This window comes from Capricornis sumatraensis, chromosome 4 (genome assembly GCF_032405125.1).
Source record: "Capricornis sumatraensis isolate serow.1 chromosome 4, serow.2, whole genome shotgun sequence".
Classification (NCBI taxonomy): domain Eukaryota; kingdom Metazoa; phylum Chordata; class Mammalia; order Artiodactyla; family Bovidae; genus Capricornis; species Capricornis sumatraensis.
In genome coordinates this window covers 123988593-124007816 of record NC_091072.1, presented here as the reverse complement: position 1 = coordinate 124007816, position 19224 = coordinate 123988593, and the positions used below count along the sequence as shown (strand labels likewise).

The 19224-nt window shown below is 40.6% G+C and overlaps 1 protein-coding gene across 1 annotated transcript in view; it reads right to left on the bottom strand.

Moving 5' to 3' along the window:
* The window catches only part of TMTC1 (transmembrane O-mannosyltransferase targeting cadherins 1), a 313576-nt gene that overhangs the window by 66900 nt on the left and 227452 nt on the right, over positions 1-19224 (bottom strand). Inside the window, exon 11 of the mRNA XM_068971048.1 lies at positions 15267-15380. Within this exon, the coding sequence (XP_068827149.1) occupies positions 15267-15380 (114 nt within the window). The remainder of the gene's footprint in view (positions 1-15266; positions 15381-19224) is intronic.

Below are 19224 nucleotides of genomic sequence, written 5' to 3'. Positions count from 1 at the left end.
GGCTACTCTCCAGGTGCTGTGTGCAGGCTTCTCACTGAGGTGGCTTCTCTTGTTAAGGAGCATAACTCTAGAGCACAGGGCTCAGTAGTTGTGGTGCCTGGGCTTAGTTGTCCCATAGCATGTGGAATCTTCCTGGACCAGGGATTGAACCTGTATCCCTTCACTGGCATGTGGATTCTTAACCACTGAACCACCAGGGAAGTCCCTTTATGTCAAATCTTAACGATCAACTGTTTGTGCAGCTACCGGCATGTAAAGATGGCAGGAAAGCACATACTTGACATTCAATGGTATAAGGAAATTACCCCCAAAGAGTGCAAAAATAAATAATATGCCAATCAACCCGAGTAAGATACGTAGCTTGGAGCCTACAACTACTTTCAACTTCCTTTGATAGAAAATCCTCATTGCTTCAGGTGTTGAGTTTCTGGTCCAGGGGACTACTGACCAGCTGCCTGGATAATGCCCACTATTACACAAGATGCTGGCAATTCCTCAGCTGAGGGATCTTCATGAATATATTTGAATATCTGAAGCATAAGTGACACGACCATTATTGAGAAGGTGATACAAACATCTCCCCACAAAAATGATATTCCTCCTTCAAATGGCTCTCTGTCTTGACTCTTTTACCATTTTACTTCATTTTCCCCCCTACTGTAATTTGGCACCATCTGCCCTGATAGAGTCTGGGAATGAAAATCCTGACAAATATTTAAAAATTTAAAAATGCACAATGAAGTGAAAATAGCAATCCTAATATTCAGAAGCAAATGTAAAGGAGGACTGTGTGTACATCAGCAAACCAAATTTATGCTGATTAAGAAAGGAAGAGAATCAGTTTACTTTCTTAGCTCAAAACTATAAGGAAGGCAAATCAGCACTGCTTCTTTAGCCACTGCTGAATTGTTTCTGCTGTGCTCAGAGCGGGCATATTTAGTCGTCAAAGAGGTCGCCTTGTCTCTGTCACCCAGAGGACTTTGTATAAGCCTGTGGAGCTGCCTTTTAATGTAGGAAAGTCAAGATAAAGCCCAAGTAATAAAAACAGGATCTGTACCTGTGAAGTCTCCTGACGCTCGAAAGTCATGCTTCCCCTCTCCCAGCCTGTTCCATACCTTCTAAGAAGATCAATATAATCTGGGGACAGAGAGGTTCCTATTAAAAGGCCAAGGAAGACAAGCTGCATAGCTTTTTTAAAAAAGCCTTTGCATAACCCAGAGTTTATTTGGCATGTAATTCTCCCTTCCCTACTTTCTCATAGCTCAGCTATAAGCATCCCTCAGTACTTTCAGGAAGACACACTGGGTAGTGGTCCTCTTGACTGACAAAAGACAGAATCAATTTAGATGAAGGGTACATCCTCCCAAGGCTTGAAAACCCTAATTTTTCACAACGACTTTGGAGGCTGCTGGGAGACATATATTATGAGAGGAAGTTGGGAATAGAAAAAACACATACACACTGTTTGGTTACCTTTAATTAGCAAAGACAATCTGCAGGTACCTGGTACCAACCCCCTAACTCCCAGCCTCACAGTTCCTAGGGGGTCTCCATGGAGATGCAAACCCTTGGAGATCTCTGAAGTGCCTCTATAGGATATCAGAACCAAGATAAGATGCTCTAATGCTTGACCACTCACTTCATGCCCTGAACAGCCTCCTTGGGAAGCTCTGTCTAAAAATTACTTTGGGAATGGTCATGGAGAGCACATCAGAGCCAGAACTTAAATTCTTCCAATGGAAAAAAATTTTTTTTGGATGCTGAGCAAAGCTCTCTGACCTCCTAAAGATTTAAGGTGGGGACAGGTCCAGTGAACATGATGAAAACAGTTCTAATTGTTTCTCTGATAACAAACAGCAACAGAAGGTCCTAGGAACCTCTGCCTTCTCAGAAGAGGTCACTTCTTAAAACTTGGTCTTTTTCTTATTTCTTTAGGTTTTGGAGGCCTCAAAATAAATGTCTGAGATGAAAACACTAAATTTAGGAAGTTGTTCAGTTGCTCAGTCATGTCTGACTCTTTTGCAACCCCATGGATTGGAGCGCACCAGGTTTCTCTTGTCCATGGGATTTCCCAGGCAAGAATACTGGAGCAGGTTGCCATTCCCTTTTCCAGGGGATATTCCCAACCCAGGGATAGAACTGGAGTCTCCTGTATCTCCTACATTGGCAGGTGGATTCTTTACTTCTGAGCCACCAGGAAAGCCCAAATACAGGAAAGGACAGTCTAAATTCATTAAGAGCTTCTACTGGGTTCCCTGTCATGCAACAGCCTCTCCTGCTGGTTCTCAGTCCACCTTTCATGACTTTGTCAATGTCTCACTGCCATTTAAAGCAACAGCATGCACTTTCAAAGATTACTGACTACAAAAATGTTTCTCTCTCTCTGTTTTTTCAAACCAGAAACAGAACATAAGCCTACACTGAACTCTCTAAAACAGAAACAATCAGTGAGAAGGAAAGTAAAAAAGAAACAAATATAAATACCATGAGGGGAAAAAAGTCTTCCGCATGTCTTGTGCTCCAAGGGGCTTAGGACAGGGCTTTGTGGTCAGCTACAGGCAGCAAAGCAGCTCTGCTGTAACAAAGTCCTAACCTGTCCAGGAAGGGGCTTGCTGGCATTTACAGTGATTTACTGAATCTAATGCAGGAGCCACAGGAGACTCGGGTTTGATCCCTGGGTCAGGAAGATCCCCTGGAGAAGGAAATGGTAACCATTCCAGTATTCTTGGCTGAAGAATCCCAAGGTCAGAGAATCCTGGCAGGTTACAGTCCATGGGGTCGCTAAGGGTCCGACAGGACTAAAGCGACTTGGCACATTGATTCTGTTACCACTCATAGAGCTCCAACTCGAAAATGTGTGATATTGTTTATTCCTGGTAGTAGTAAGGGTCTGCTAGCAATAGCTTCTTTCTCTGAGCTGGTTAGGCTTGCCTAATCTCAAGCAAGCATTGCATTATTTATGAAACAAAGCTGAATTTCATAAAAATAATTATTCAAGAGGGCCAAGAAAAAAAAGTCACTTTTAATTTTGATGTTTATATAGATGTAGACATTTTCTTAAACCATATATTCTGCTCTTGTTTACAGAAGATCTATGCAAGGACAAAACTTACTTTGTATGTTTACTTTTTAAATTAACTTGTGTTTAAATGAACTCAGGTCTAATTCAATCCTGAGGTCTCCAGCAGGGGAATTTTCTACTGGAAAGATGAATAATTTAAGAGCTGTCTATATAGCTCCATCAATTGTCAGAATAAATGAAGTGTGCCTTGACTTTGACGACTACAGGTATGTTTTACAAAAGTTCTGGTAGTGATTATTCCCTTCCCCAGCTAAACAATCTCTACAAAAGCGCCACTGAACTGGAGGAGAGTGGTCATTTTCTTTTCAAACACATTTTTAAAAAACCAGTGTGAACAACCACTAGTATCAGGAAGTGTATTCTTTCTCTTAAAAAAAAGACATCTAGATATAGAAATACAATTACAATTCTATGAGCTGAAGAGAATATCGTTTCAAATATTGGCTGATTTACATTCCTGATAAGCACACATCCATTTGAGCATTGAAGTGCTTCTTATTTTTTATCTGGTAGCCTTTCCTTAAGCAGAATTAATAAAGCAGGTAGTTAAGGACACTATTATTATTCCCTTTCATTCCCAGTCACCTTATCTCTGAAGAATGAACATCAACAATATGTTAACAGGAACCACTGAGGTAGCAGCTGCCTAAGTGACAAACAGAAAGCAGGAAGAGAAGAAAAAGGGCCCGAAACACTGAGCATGTATTAATGATACTTTACATTTTAGAGCGCTTTCTCGTACACTATCTAACTTAATTCTAATTCTTCAAGTAGAATTATTGTACTGTTTTACAGTTGTGGAAAGGGAGGGTGGGGAAATTAAAGAAAAAATAAATTACTTTCTTCAAAAAAGAAACATCTCAGAAGCAGTTAAGTGTTGAAAGTCAGATAATTCTAGTAAATCTATTTATTTTCCCAAACAATCCATGAGTCATTCAACCTTCAGTAAAGAAATATACTGCTGCCAATTAGGGCTTCCACTTAGAAGAATTTCCCCTTGTATCCTTGGGCCAATTCATTCAGCTATGATCTTATAGGGACTACTCAGTGACAGAAGCAAAATAAAGTCAATACTCAGGAAACATGGCTGAGGTTCTCCTTCCCTGGGAAAACTTGTCTCCTGTCATACAAAATACTCATGTTATCTCTGCAAAGCACAGTATTATGGAAATTATTTGGAACCAACAATATTCAGTAAGTATGTAAGGCAGTGAGGCTTCCCTGGTGGCTCAGATGGTAAAGAATGTGCCTGCAATGCAGGAGACCCTGGGTCAGAAAGATCCCCTGGGGAAGGGAATGGCAATCCACTCCAGTATTCTTGTCTGGAAAATTCCATAGACAGAGAAGCCTGGTGGGCTACAGTCCATGGGGTCACAAAGAGTCAGATATGACTGAATGACTAACATTGTGGTTTACTGTGTGATATAAGGCACAGATACATGCTCACAGATCCACTGGTCTCAAGCTTCCATCTCAACTAAAGATCCATGAAGATAAAATGTACATGATTCTAGTTTCGTTTTACATTTTATTTAGTCATTTACTTCAAATTTTGTACACTCTGTTCAAAAGTTAAGAATGATGTTCCTTTTTTACTGTTTGAGAAACTTCTAAAGCATTTCATTGTTCAAATAAGATTGTAACATGTGCTCCAGTTTGCAATTTCCTTTTGGAGCATACACACCCTGATTTATTTGTCTGATTTTCATTCCACACATTAATTTATTTGAGGTTAAGTATGCTAAGGTCAGATGTTTATTTTCTATTTCCTGTTGAGGGGGAAAAAAATAAAAAAGGACCTGAAAGAAAAACATGACTAGGAAAAAACTCAATCATGAGACCTAAAGTGCACTGAACTAAAAAGTACCCAAAGTAAGCTTTATTTCAGGAGTCCGCAGCAGCAGCATATTTTTAGTCACATTAGTTCCTGGCATTTCTCAAGTGCCTGGTTCCTCCATGCTATAAACTATGAATCATCAGGTCATTAAATTGTGCCAGAATGACATTGATCGTCTACCAGTCTGCTTCTTTAACTGTCTGAAATCACCATTGACACCCAGAAGTAAGTCTTGCCACTTTCTTTTGGTTCTGTACTTCTTCCCATTCATTAGATAGCCTTGGGGAAATAAAAACCTCAAATGCAATTTAGGGAAACAGGCCACACTCTTCAGTGAGGAGCCAATTAAATGATCTGACCTCTCACAATGGATGACCTCCTGTCAGGATTCAGCAGGACTCCGCCCATCTGACTTTTCTAGACAATTTAAAGAAAAACCATGCCCTCAGGAAATGACTCATTTTAAGTGACTGAATTTTCCTGATTCCTGGGAATTTTCCTCAGGAGGCTGGGAAATACATTGAATTAAATACTTCTCTGCTCTTTTAAACAGAAAGTAGTCAATGTAATTTAACTTTTCTCAAGGGCTTGGGGTGACCATGGTGAACTTTGGTTTTCTGTGACAGAAGAATAGGAAATCATTTTGGTGGAGTGGAAAAATAATTGCACTTGGGAGTCAGAAGCCTTGGGCAACTTTCTTGCTGGGTGATTTTGAGCTCATATCTGTGCATTAGTTGCTCTCTCTGTAACAATAAGGTCCATAACATATTAACCTGTGTGACCAAAAAGGATGGTGGGTATGAGATGCCTACCATCATCCCTGGTACATTCCATACATCTAATGCTCTGGGGTTGGCTGCAGAACATCTGGGTGGCTGTGCTTGGCTCCCTGCATAGCCTAATGAATCCATGCCAGGCTGAAACTGCCACTCTTCTTTCATGTATATTTCTCATCCTCCAAAAAATCACCCTTCTCATCACTACTGTCAAAGGCACCTGACTTGCTTCCATCAGTCAAAATAACATCCATTATTTTTTCACCACTAACCCAATGAATACTCAAGTCTTCTCATATCCATCTGTTTCTCCCACGTCATGGGTCTTCAGATGTGAAGGACACTTGGCCCAGTCCATTTTAAGAATGTAGGACTGTTCCTTGTCAAGCACTCACTCCAACAGAGTCTGTTAATCTTTCATCATCTGAAACAAATGATTCCCATAGGCACCAGGGTAATTACCTCCAAACGTTTCTGACACGCTCAACATCAAATGGAATTCCAGACACGCACAATTTTAAGAGTTACACCCAAGGTTATAAGGAGATTCAAAGTCCTATATGGCAGATCAGTGTGCTCGTAGTATCCTTCTTGTAATAACACTTCGCAGCATGTGTAGCACTCTGGCTGTTAGACTGACAGGAAAAAAAAAAAAAAAAGACAGTGGTGGACAGGAGGAGTGTGACCATGTTTACAGTTAATAGTGCCAGCCTAAGAGGTCGTGAGGAGTGGGGAGGGAAAGGAGTGTATATCCTGAAGATTCACCTCAGGAATTGGGGGTCACCACTGGCATATAACGGGGTTTCCCAAGTGGTGCTAATAGTAAAGAATCTGCCTGGAAATGCAAGAGACACAAGAGATGAAGGTTCGAGCCTTGGGTTGGGAAGATCCCCTGGAGTAGAAAGTGGCAACCCACTCTAGTATTTTTGCCTGAAAATTTCATGGACAGAGGAGCCTGGTGGGCTATAGTTCATGAGGCTGCAAATAGTCAGACATGACTGAGTGACTGAGCAGACACACACATACACACACACACACACACACACACACACACACACACACACACTGGCATATAATGGTCAGCAGCCCAGTTCAGTTCAGTTCAGTAGCTCATTCATGTCTGACTCTTCACAACCCCATGAACCGCAGCACGCCAGGCCTCCCTGTCCATCATCAACTCCTGGAGTTCACCAAAGCCCATGTCCATTGATTCGGTGATGTCATCCAATCACCTCATCCTCTGTCATCCCCTTCTTCTCCTGCCCTCAATTTTTTCCAGCATCAGGGTCTTTTCAAATGAGTCAGCTCTTCGCATCAGGTGCCCAAAGTATTGGAGTTTCAGCTTCAACATCAGTCCTTCCAATGAATATTCAGGACTGATTTCCTTTAGGATGGACTGGTTGGATCTCCTTGCAGTCCAAGGGATGCTCACGAGTCTTTTCCAACACCAGAGTTCAAAAGCATCAATTCTTCTGTGCTCAGCTTTCTTCACAGTCCAACTCTCACATCCATACATAACCACTGGAAAAACCATAGCCTTGACTAGACGGACCTTTGTTGACAAAGTAATGTCTCTGCTTTTCAATATGCTGTCTAGGTTGGTCATAACTCTCCTTTCAAGGAGTAAACGTCTTTTAATTTCATGGAATCACCATCTGCAGTGATTCTGGAGCCCAGAAAAATAAAGTCAGCCACTGTTTCTAGTGTTTCCCCATCTATTTCCCATGAAGTGATGGGACCAGATGCCATGATCTTCGTTTTCTGAATGTTGAGCTTTAAGCCAACTTTTTCGCTCTCCTCTTTCACCTTCATCAAGAGGCTCTTTAGTTCTTCTTCACTTTCTGTCATAAGGGTGATGTCATCTGCATATCTGAGGTTATTGATATTTCTCCCAGCAATCTTGATTCCAGCCTGTGCTTCTTCTAGCCCAGCGTTTCTCATGATGTACTCTGCATATAAGTTAAATAAGCAGGGTGACAATAGCTAGTGGTGTTAAAAGTGTATAAGTGTATTAGAGCTTGAAACCTGCAGAGGAGAAAAACAAAGTGAAGCAGAAGAATAGGGTATGCTGGGGTTGGCTGGGAGACCAGGGATAGACTCATGGACAAGATGAGATTACCTAAGGCGCCCTGAAGGGAGGGGGGCAGCCATTTACAGAAGGGGGAAAGTGTCTTGGGAAGAAGGAAGGACAAATGCAGAGTCCCTGTAATAGATGTGAATGAAAAAATACTGACCGCCGTATCAGCAAACAAACAATGTGGCAGCCATTACATCATCACATTACAGCTGCCCAGATGGTGAGCCCTGGGGTACTCTAGATAGAAACCAGATGCCTAGCATCCTGCAGCCAGCAGCTGCAGCCACCTCTGATGGTGCACCCTGGGGAGACTCAGGATGAGACAGCACATGATACTGGCCCCAGATAGCTGAGGTGCACATCAAAGGAATGGTTTTCAGTGAACCCAGATTCTTGCATCTTCCCCTACATTAAAAAAACACTAAGTTCCTTAAGATATCTGATTTTCTTTAATAAACAGTAATCTTTTGTTGCTCCAACTACCTGGTCTTTGTTGCAAAAACTCTTATATCCCCTTAACCCCCATTTGCTTCTTCAGAGTAGTCTCTCAGAGTTATCTGAGATGCTGTGTCCTGGGCCATCTGCCAAATAAAACATAATGCTCTACTTTTAGGTCATGCATTTTTTTTTTTTTTTTCCAACTGATATAGGAATGTGGCAACTGCTGTCCAGCGTTCCTGGAGCTGACAGCGATAGGTGCAATAGGAGGTGAGGTCTGAGTGGTAGAGGTCAGATAGTGCATGACATGGAGACCACTGCAGGGCCCTTGATTCTTGATGGGAGCAAGCAGAATGTTCTGGGCACAGGACTGCTAATGAACTCCCCTGGGCTGCTGGGTTGAGAACAGATGGCAGGAGGGCAGAAGGGAGAAGTGAAAATGGGGAGATCAGAGAACATTGAAGCAATCCAGGTGAGAGTGGGCAGTGGAAGCAGGGAGAAGGGGTCTGATTTAGGATGCATTAACAGCATTTACTGAGTTTAGCATGGCCAGATATTTAGACATTGTTTTACACCTTGTTTGTGAATTATCTTCTAATGTTCCAGGGGCCAAATTGGCTCAGATGGTAAAGCGTCTGCCTGTAATGCGGGAAACCCAGGTTCGATCCCTGGGTCGGGAAGACCCCCTGGAGAAGGAAATGGCAATCCACTCCAGCACTCTTGCCTGGAAAATCCCATGGACGGAGGGGCCTGATAGGCTACAGTCCATGGGGTCGCAAAGGGTCGGACACATGACTGAGCGACTTCATTCATTCATTGTTCCAGCCCTATGAGGTAGGTTGGAGAAGTAACTGGCAACCCACTCCAGTATTCTTGCCTGGAGAATCCCAAGGACAGAGGAGCCTGGCAGGCTGCAGTCCATGGGGTCGCAAAGAGTCAGACATGACTGAGTGACTAACACTAACACTATGAGTAGGTAACACCACTATTCTCATTTTAACAGAAAATCTAAATGATATTCTGTTCAGTTCAGTTCAGTTCAGTCGCTCAGTTGTGTTTGACTCTTTGTGATCCCATGGACTACAGCAGGCCAGGCCTCCCTGTCAATCACCAACTCCCAGAGCCTGCCCAAACTCATGTCCATTGAGTCAGTAATGCCATCCAACCATCTCATCCTCTGTCGTCCCCTTCTCCTCCCACCTTCAATCTTTCCTAGCATCAGGGTCTTTTCCAATGAGTCAGTTCTTCGCATCAGGTGGCCAAAGTATTGGAGTTTCAGCTGCAGCATCAGTCCTTCCAATGAGTATTCAGGACTGATTTCCTTTAGGATGGACTGGTTGGATCTCTTTGCAGTCTAAGAGACTCTCAGGAGTCTTCTCCAACACCACAGTTCAAAAGCATCAATTCTTTGGTGCTTGCATCACCGACTTGATGGACATGAATTTGAGTAAACTCCAGAAGTTGGTGATGGACAGGGAGGCCTGGCATGCTGCAATACATGGGGTCGCAAAGAGTCAGACATGACTAAGCGACTGAACTGAATGGAACTGAACTGCCTAGCACCAGTGACTGGTTGATAAGGGGGTATAAATGTTCCACTCCTTTAATGACAACTCTGAGGATGCCCAGCTCCCGAGCACCCTAAGGGCTCCTCTGATCCCCTGGGAGTATACTGCATCTCAGCTTCTCCCTCTGCCCATCTTGTTTCTCTGGCCAGCATTAATGATCTTCCTGTTTGTTAATCTCTGCCTTGGATTCTGTTACCTGGGGAACTACAGTGAGGTTTTGAAGTGACATGGTGGTTTAAGGCAGAAAAGAAGAGAGCAAATGGTTTTTAATATAAATTATAGAACATTCATGCTGAAATATAGTCCATAAGTATGATCACAATGACTAAAATTCTAGCTTTCTAAATGAAATGTATAATGTCTTGGATTTAATGAATAAAATTGCTAAACTTAATTAACACAAAATAACGTGGTAAGAATATAATTTTAACAAAAAAGAACAAAAATAATTTCAATTGTCCTACTGGGAAGCATATTTAGACTTTTATAAATGAAAATGACACACCAGCAGAAGAATCCATCTCCACTTGTTAAACTAGGTTAACAAATGGCATCACAATTTTTATTCTTTCCAGAAATACATGGCAGCTGGTAGTTAATGCCACCTGTAGTCATGGGAGTTATTTTAAATGCTCATTCAAAAATAGCCTAGGTAAAGAAGGGCTTTTAAGTAATCATTAAATCCTGATTTTTTAAAAAATGTTCAAACTCTACCAGTATTATAGACAACACTTTTCAAAGGAATTATAATAATCTTATTAATAGACTCAGGACATCAATGAACAGTGGGTTAATTAGATATAGAATTCTTTACAGTCTAATGATATGGCTTTCTTCAATAATCACTGTCTTATGATTTCCTTTTTCCCACATACACTTATTACAATCTCATGGAGCCTCTTTGCAGACTTCCAGTTATCTACATACGAGGGGATACAAAGAATGATAGCAGTGGGAACTGTTCTTATGACAAGTCTCTATTTTATGCATTAAAAAAAATCCCAGTCAGAAAAATTTTAGCTTCTCCTTTCCCACGTGTTAGCCAATTATATATCAGTTGAATATTTCTTTTGTACAAGAGTTTTAAAAGCACATTCCTTTCCTTTTAATTATGTCTGGTCAAGGACTTCAACACCACCCCCACCCCCCACTAACAGTTTCCCTCCTCTTTTCAGATTTTCTATTTAAAAGATCAACAATAGATATATTAGGAGTGGACAAGTCCTCTCTAAGGGGCCAGGTGACCCAAAGACACTTGAGAGATCCCTCAGGTCAGGGACCTCTGAGTAATGCATCTCCTACTCAATATAACTTACAGGAGGGTGACTTTTTAGACTATGTCTGTGAATTTCATGTGAAACCATAACTGTGAAAAGCAAATAGCTACCTGGGTGGCTGAGGATCACAGCCTTTTTATATGTGGCTGATATCCAACTACCTGGAATGCATCAGCCAGTCTGGGTGTGGCGGGGGCTTACTGTCAGGGGCTAGAAGGAAGAGGACATCTAAATGAACAAATCACATGGAGTGATTCCTGCTGACATCAGAGAGACTTTTTTGATCCACCTGAATAAAGGTGAACTCTATTCTCATTGCCAGCTTCAGGGTTCTTAATGACTAGCCCATATTAGCCAATCAGCAATTGATTTTTGTAGGGAATCTATACTTAAGATGAAAAATAATTTCCATGAGACTTCTAATGAAGACTCTTCAAAACAGACATGTAAATGTATCATCAGATTTCCAGATATTCTCTCTTCTCTGTAAAGCATTTTGGGGGATATATACTTCTTAATAAACCTTCTCTATAAGTCTGGGCCCGTTTGTTCCTGTAAGTTATGCTGCTTGAGTCAGTTGTGTTTATTAACAAATTTATTCCAGTTTATTGCAGTTTCATGATATAATGAAATATCTTACCAACTGATAAAATGTAAATGTGAAAAAGAGAGTTGTAATTTCTATGAAAACTAAAAAAAAAACTCAAAAAAGGGACCTTGCTCAAAAATTGCTATTGAATTCAATATAAGATTAATTGTAAAAGACTGGAAAAGAAAAATCAGAAGCCTCAGTCTTTACATTTTTAGTCCACTTTAAAGTATCAAAACTCATCACCACAGAAATGAATTATATATGTTTTTTTGCCAATTCTAATCAGCAGGCTCTTACTCAAAGAAAAAGACTTGCTATGACATTAAAAGAATTGGTAAATGGGGGTACCTGTGAAATTTTAGGGTAAAATATTTGAGTGTGCATTATTTATTTTATGATTCTTCACTTTAAACTGACTTTTAAAACTAATCAAGAAGCCACTGGCCAACTATACGTACAGTATTAACTGCACTTTATTTGGGAAGTGCCACTCTCACTCCTTTTGGGCTTACCAAATGAATCATTCCATGAGAGGTTTTGTACAGGAAGAGCTTAATGGTTGGGTAGTCTCTGGACTTTCTACTCCCATCATATGAGGTGAAATGGTAGCAACCTTCTCCAGAGTAATTCAATAGTCAGAAACTTTTGAAGGAAAATGGCAGCTTCACCAGCAGTATTCTGATTGTCCAGTGTACAGAATCCCAACCTTTATAACACCCTAATAAATATAACAGCCACCCCGACAGCAAAGGAAAACTTATACCTGTCTTTGTGGAGGATTTAAGGAAATGGTTCTGACAATTTCCTTTGATGATTCGAGTCTTGATCTGGATCTATGACTTTAGCTGCGGCATTATCCAAGGGCGACCTCCCTTGCAATACAGAAATGTCATAAAAGAGGTACACCAAAATGAAGTTAATGGTCCTTCTACATTGTTTAAAAAACAAAATGAAGTTTAAAAGGAGCACAGTATTCATGCCATATATAATTACCAATTTAATATAGTGTTATTTTGGGAACTGTAAGCCAGCCAAAAAGATATAGGTACAGATACCAACTTTATGACTAATTTCAGCATTGTCTTTGGAATCTATACAGTTATTACAACAGGAATGAATAACTTTGGGGACTGACTTCAGGTAACACCACATTTAATCCTGCATTTCCCTCATTATTCTCTTTCTTGTTGTGTGCAAATATGGAAAACATCAGAGACAACAAAGGCACAGCAGCATGAAACAGCTGGGACAGGGCAGAGCCCCAGGGTCTGCAACCCCCACATAGCGTTATATCAAAGGAAGGGCAGTCTCCAGTCACCGGGGATAAATAATCACCAAAATGATGAACAGTCGTAGTATTTTCCTTTTTTTAACTTAAGAGTGACAATTTACTTAAAAAAAAAAAAAAACCCACATCCACTGAAAATTCACACAGAGGTATCCACACAATAATAATAATAATTTAAATCAAAAGTATTTTGAGCCTGGTGGGGATAGGATGAATTATTTCACTAATTACTATGCAGTATATTTTTAGCTTTAATGATTTTTACCACATTCCTCAAAGGACATGTTTCTTCCTGAAGCACAGTTGTTGAAGCAAACATTTATCTTTATTGTTTCATAGGAAACAGGCGGAAGTCACAACCAGCTACTGTGATTCTATAAAATCAGCTGCAGGAGAATTTTGCTTAATTTATACTTTTGCCCCAAGCTGTGCCTTAGGATTTGCCTTATTTTTTTGTTTGAATTTGACATAAAATAGTGTGTTAGAATGAAAGAAACTTAAAAAGATACGGGTACATTTCCCTTCCACCAATATTTTTCAGGCAAACTTACTGCTCTTCTCTTCCCTTTAAGAATGCCACCTGAAATCATGACACACTAATTAATTATTGAAGATAAAACATAATTTATTGGCTTGAATGTCCCTTGAAAGAACACGCCTTTTTAAAAAAAATAACACTTTCTCAATTTAAAAATAATGCATGTTCATTGTAAAACATCTGGAACACAAAGGAAAGAATAAAGAAAGAAATTAAACCATAATCTCACTAACCAGAGATAAGCAGTGTAAACATTTGGATAAACTGGTTTGCAGTGAAAAAAATATAATTCCTTATTAAATCTTTCAAAATGCTTTCTATTTCTTAATAAAAACTTCTTTTTCACAATAATGAGCTTTGTTGCAATTATTCCTCTGGGGCTCATATTTCTTGAAATCTTTGGGAAAGAGAATTCGATGTGAATAGTTTAAAATTTTTCCCATATTGAATATTAAATAACAAGTCCTAAAGTCTAAAAGACTTTGCTTGATTACAAAATATACTTATGTAGAACACTATTCAAAAGGATAACTTTAAAAAATTAGGTCAGTTACTTTAAGAATGACAATTTCAAACTAAACCTTGAGACAATCCAAGAAGGGTGCTTCAGTGAAATGTATGCTTTGTTTGGTACACATATTTTAGAGCATGTCCCAAAGTGGAACAGTATCAGAAAATTCAACCAAATGTGGGACACACTGTAGAGGCATGGAAACCTCTTGAAAACACTTCTGTGAGCTCACATGGGAAGATTCTGAGGCTGTGTTTAGTTATCAGGTCTTCACTCCTTCCAGGTTAAACACATTTATTATCTGAGATTTTCTAGGGCAGACCTTCTTTTTTTGGGGGAGGGGAAAGACCATCTTGAAAATCAGAATTGCAGTTTGGGTACCTAAAAGCAATACAGATGGCTGCTGATAATGCAGAACTTAAATTTGAATCTAAAATCATCTCTGGGGCTTCCCAGGTGGTGCAGTGGTAAAAAATCTGCCTGCCAACACAGGAGATGCAAGAGACACAGTTTCGATCCCTGGGTTGGGACAATCTCCTGCAGGAGGAAATGGCAATCCACTCCAGTATTCTTGCCTGGAAAATTCCACGGACAGGGGAGCCTGGTGGGCTATAGTCCATGGGGTTGCAAAGAGTCAGACGTGACTGAACAGGCACGCAGTAAAATCATCTCTAAAGCCATACATGGTATTTTCTCTTCCAGTAGATAAGTACAAAGAAAGTGTCAGGGCTGCTCGTGTTTAAACTTTTAAAACATTAAAAAATATACTATATATACATGTATGTATGACTGAGCGACTGAACTGATGTATATACATACCTTATTAACATATTCCCAACAGAGTAATTAAGTGAATTCTCACTTTGTTTTTTATTTAACACAATGATCAGAGTATGTTACTTCTATTTTCAAAAGTTTCTATATAAATCCTTTTAGATAATGGGAAGCCTAGACTGGGAAGAATTCATTGGAGTAAATTTCCTATGAACTTACAAGAATATTTTTTATAACCAATTACTATAGGTCTGTATATATGTATTTAACTGTGTCACTTTTTTACATAATGTATAGCAATGGAAATTTTTATAAGAAAACACCGAAAGTTAGAAGCAAAGTAAACTTATAACAGACTTGAACAAAGAGCCAAAAAATCTGGAGTCCAAGATCTATACCACCTCCAGGGAGATGGTCACTGTCAAGAGAAGCAAGGTCTCTGTATACTGGGAGGGGTGAATGAAATAAACAAGGGCCTGAAAAGCATAGACACCCAGCTGCAGCTTACTTGAGGGCCGTTCTGTAGTGGTAGATGGCTTCCCTGTTCCGACCCTGGTCCTTCAGGAAATTGGCATAGTTGTAGTGAACCTTGGCATTGTGGGGCAGAGTTTGAACTCCAGACCTAAAAGTTAATAAATTAAAAAAAAAAAAAATGAGTAACAAAGAGTACTGCCTAGGAATGTTGCCAGTTTCTTTCATGTTTTAATCACAGATTTATGAACTTGTATTTGAAATGTTCATTGCATTCATCAAAGCCTCTTCCAAAACTTGTGGACCTTATGAGTTACTAAATATGCTTCTGTGGAAAACAGTGAAGGTTGTGCACAATTATGCACAAGCAAAATACACTAACTGCCTGTGAAGCAGAGGAGCAGGAAGTAGTGAGAGATGATCCTTTGGGGGGACAACCATGCATGCTCAGGTTAACAGCTTTTTCCTTACTTCTTTCACTTACAGCCTTCCTCTTTTTTAAAAAAAATTTGAGATTGTCTATAAAAATAAATCATTACAAGAAGGATGACTGTAGACTAGCCTCCCTACTAAGGTTTGTTGGAAATAAACATTTCTCACATACCAGGCCAGGGCTAATTTCATTTAAAGGCAGGTGTAATTATTAATAAATATTCTACAAGTTGGAGGTAAGGAAAGGAGGCTTGGCTCAGAAAAGTTAAAAATTTCTTAAGTCATGAGTGTATTAGTCTGCTCAGACTGGCAAAACAAAATACCTGGGGAGCCCCAGAGGGTAACACTGAAGTTCTGAAGGTAATACAAGTCGCTTTAACTGCACCACAAATTCACCTTGCACAAGATCAGCCTGGTAGTAAGTACCAAGAATGGGATTCTGGCCCAAGGAATTTGCTTCTAGAGTCTCTGTTCCCTCACCTGCAAGGCGGTGGTGGCAGGGAAGTGACAAAGGTAGATGGGTTTGGGAGCTATCTGGGAAGAAAACTGCAGAACTTCTGAGGGTTAAATGTGGGAGGGGAACAGGCTAAGGGTGAGAGGAAGTAGACATAGTGACAACCTAGTTTCTGGGCAATTGTATTTCAAACGCGGTACCTCTTCTAGGTAAGAACACTAGGGAAATTCCATACAAAGTGTTAAAGCTGTTAGGGAAATATGTCAGGGTATTGTGACCTTTGTTGAGCTTTTGTTGAAATAGCCCCTGTTTAATGTTATAAGCCAATAAAAATGGTTTTTAATTTTAAAATAAAGAAAAATGTGCAAAGGCAAACAAATAAATGAAAGAAAGAAAAAAATAACAGCCCCTTAGGACCAGCAAAGACTGTCCCACTTAAAATCCACTTGCCGGCTCCTTGAGGAACTCTCCAGAGGACAGAATGTACAGGGAGTGTGTGAAGCTAGAGACCAAGCCAAGGGCAACATCCTGCGAAAGCAGCAGACTCCACCTTCTGTGGAGCTGCTGAGGCGAGGTCAAATGCACGGCCCTAGCTCCCTCTCCCTGGCCCTGCACATCCCGGTGACTTATTTCACTATTCTTTCCCTTCCCAGCAATAGGCAGGAAGTTTACTCTCTAGAGGGCTTCCCAGGTGGCACTAGTGGTAAAGAACCTGCTTGCCAATGCAGGAGATATAAGATACTTGGGTTCGATCCCTGAGTCGGGAAGACCCCTGGAGAAGGGCATGGCAACCCCCTCCAGTATTCTTGCCTGGAGAATCCCATGAACAGAGGAGTCTGGTGGGCTACAGTCCATGGGGTTGCAAAGAGTCGGATACTGAAGCGACTTAGCATGCATTCATGTTACTCCCTAGAGAACTGAATCAGAGAGATCCTGCATTCAGAAACAACAGGTACAGCTGAGGGCCAGTAGAGATGTACCTCCAAAGTAGGTTAAGTGACAATATGCATTCTGAACAGTGGATTCTCCTCACCCTGTGGTATCCATGCAAAGCTCTGCACACTGGCAGCCGGGATTGGACTCTCAGGAAGGAGACTGGAAGAATCCTCTCACTGGAAAATGACTAACCCAAAACAAAAGATTTACACATGATACCATTTGGGTGCTCCAGTGAAACCATCAGTCTCTTCAATCACCCCCACAGTACAGCTCACTAGCTAACAAACAAAGCTAGAATTTTAATGTAACATTTCAGATGGACATTACCCAAAGTATATTTAGTCACAGGGCAGGACCAAGGTCAGAGTGATAGTGACGGCTTTTTTTTTTTTTTTTAATTTTTTTAATTTAATTTTAAAATCTTTAATTCTTACACGTGTTCCCAAACATGAACCCCCCTCCCACCTCCCTCCCCATAACATCTCTGTGGGTCATCCCCATGCACCAGACCCAAGCATGCTGTATCCTGCAGTGACGGCTTTTTAAAAATTTAATTTTTATACAGGAAAATGTCTGATTTTTCTCTTCAAAACTACACAGTGCATGGTACAGGGAGATTTTAAAAATAACTTTGATTTCAGCATAGATATAACTGTAATATTTATTGGAATTGATCCTTCCTCTGTGCAATTAGCACAGCCGCTCTATTATGTTTCACCCAAGTTCAGTCTGTGAAAACACATCCTTGTGAAGATGAGGGCATTGTTCAGGGATGGCGGTAGGAAGTAGTAACATTCGTAGCAGGCGAGCGGGTGTGGGTGGAGTAACTGAAATCCTGTGACTATACCGCTTTTCCCATTGTTATTTCCCATTGTTGTTTTTGACCTTTACATTCTCTACGTAATCTTTTCCTGCTTCATTTTTCCAGTCTCTCATTTTACAATGAACAGTTTATGAAAAAAGAAAGATAAACTAGTCAAAGGTAAAACTTTCCGTGTCACTCTGAGTGGCCAGGTTGCCCCTCCTTCCCAGGCCAGCCTCCTCAGCTTGTGACCTGGATGCTGTGATTCAGTCGTCCCAACTGTCTTAACAGAACGTGCGGCCTTACACATACTCACTCCACAAGGAAATGTAGCATTCATAAGTTATGGCGCTGGATCTCAGACTCTATTAATGACTGCTGTTGCTGCCATTGTTTAGTTGCTAAGTGGTGTCTGACTCTCTGAGATCCCATAGACTGGAGCCTGCCAGGCTTCTTTCTCCATGGGATTTCCCAGGCAAGAATACTGGAGCGGGTTGCCATTTCCTTCTCCAGGGGATCTTCCCAACCCAGGGACTGAACCTGCATCTCCTGCATCTCTTGCATTGGCAGGTGAATTCTTTATCACTGAGTCACCGGGGAAGCCCTATTAATAACTACAACAAGGATTATGAATAAAAGCCTCCCTCTGAATGCAGGGTCTGTATTCACGCACTTTACATTTCTCCCTCACACCTCTCATTTGCAGAAGACTTGAAAAATACCAGCGATATCAAGACACTTCTCTCAGGTATCTCTCCAAGTCTGTAGAACGTTTGTTTTATTTATATTACTGGAACAATAGGTCAGGAAAACCATCTCCAAATTCCTGATTAGAAAACAAACATTTTTAAAAAACAAGTAGTATTCAGTCAGAGGTTAACAGGAAAGGAAAGTAAGAATTTGTGGTTCTCCTCGATTGTGACCCTATTTAACCTAAGGTTTCCAACACCACACTCAGGATGGCCAGTGCTTATGCAGGCTCATTTTAAATCAAGCGCTGAGCTAGGCATCCACTTCCAAGGGCTATCTCCTTTCCTCCCTTCAACAACCTATCAGATGGGTAGTATACTGTACCTCCCATATTGTAGTTGAGGAAATTGAAGCTCAGAGAGTGAAGACCCTTTTCTAAGGTTACAGACTGAGTAAATATTTGAGCAGAGATTTCAGCCAAGGCCAATACAAGGTCAGAATCATTCCTGAAGTTGGTCAATATTGGATAAACCTAAAAGGTACCACAAGATACTAGGTACATTAGAATGTCACTTGTGACTAGGTTTATATCATTGATAAACAAACTACGGCCTGATGGGCCACAGACACATCCATGGGTTTGACCCTTTTACAAAAATGTCTTCGGCCTCTTTCCCA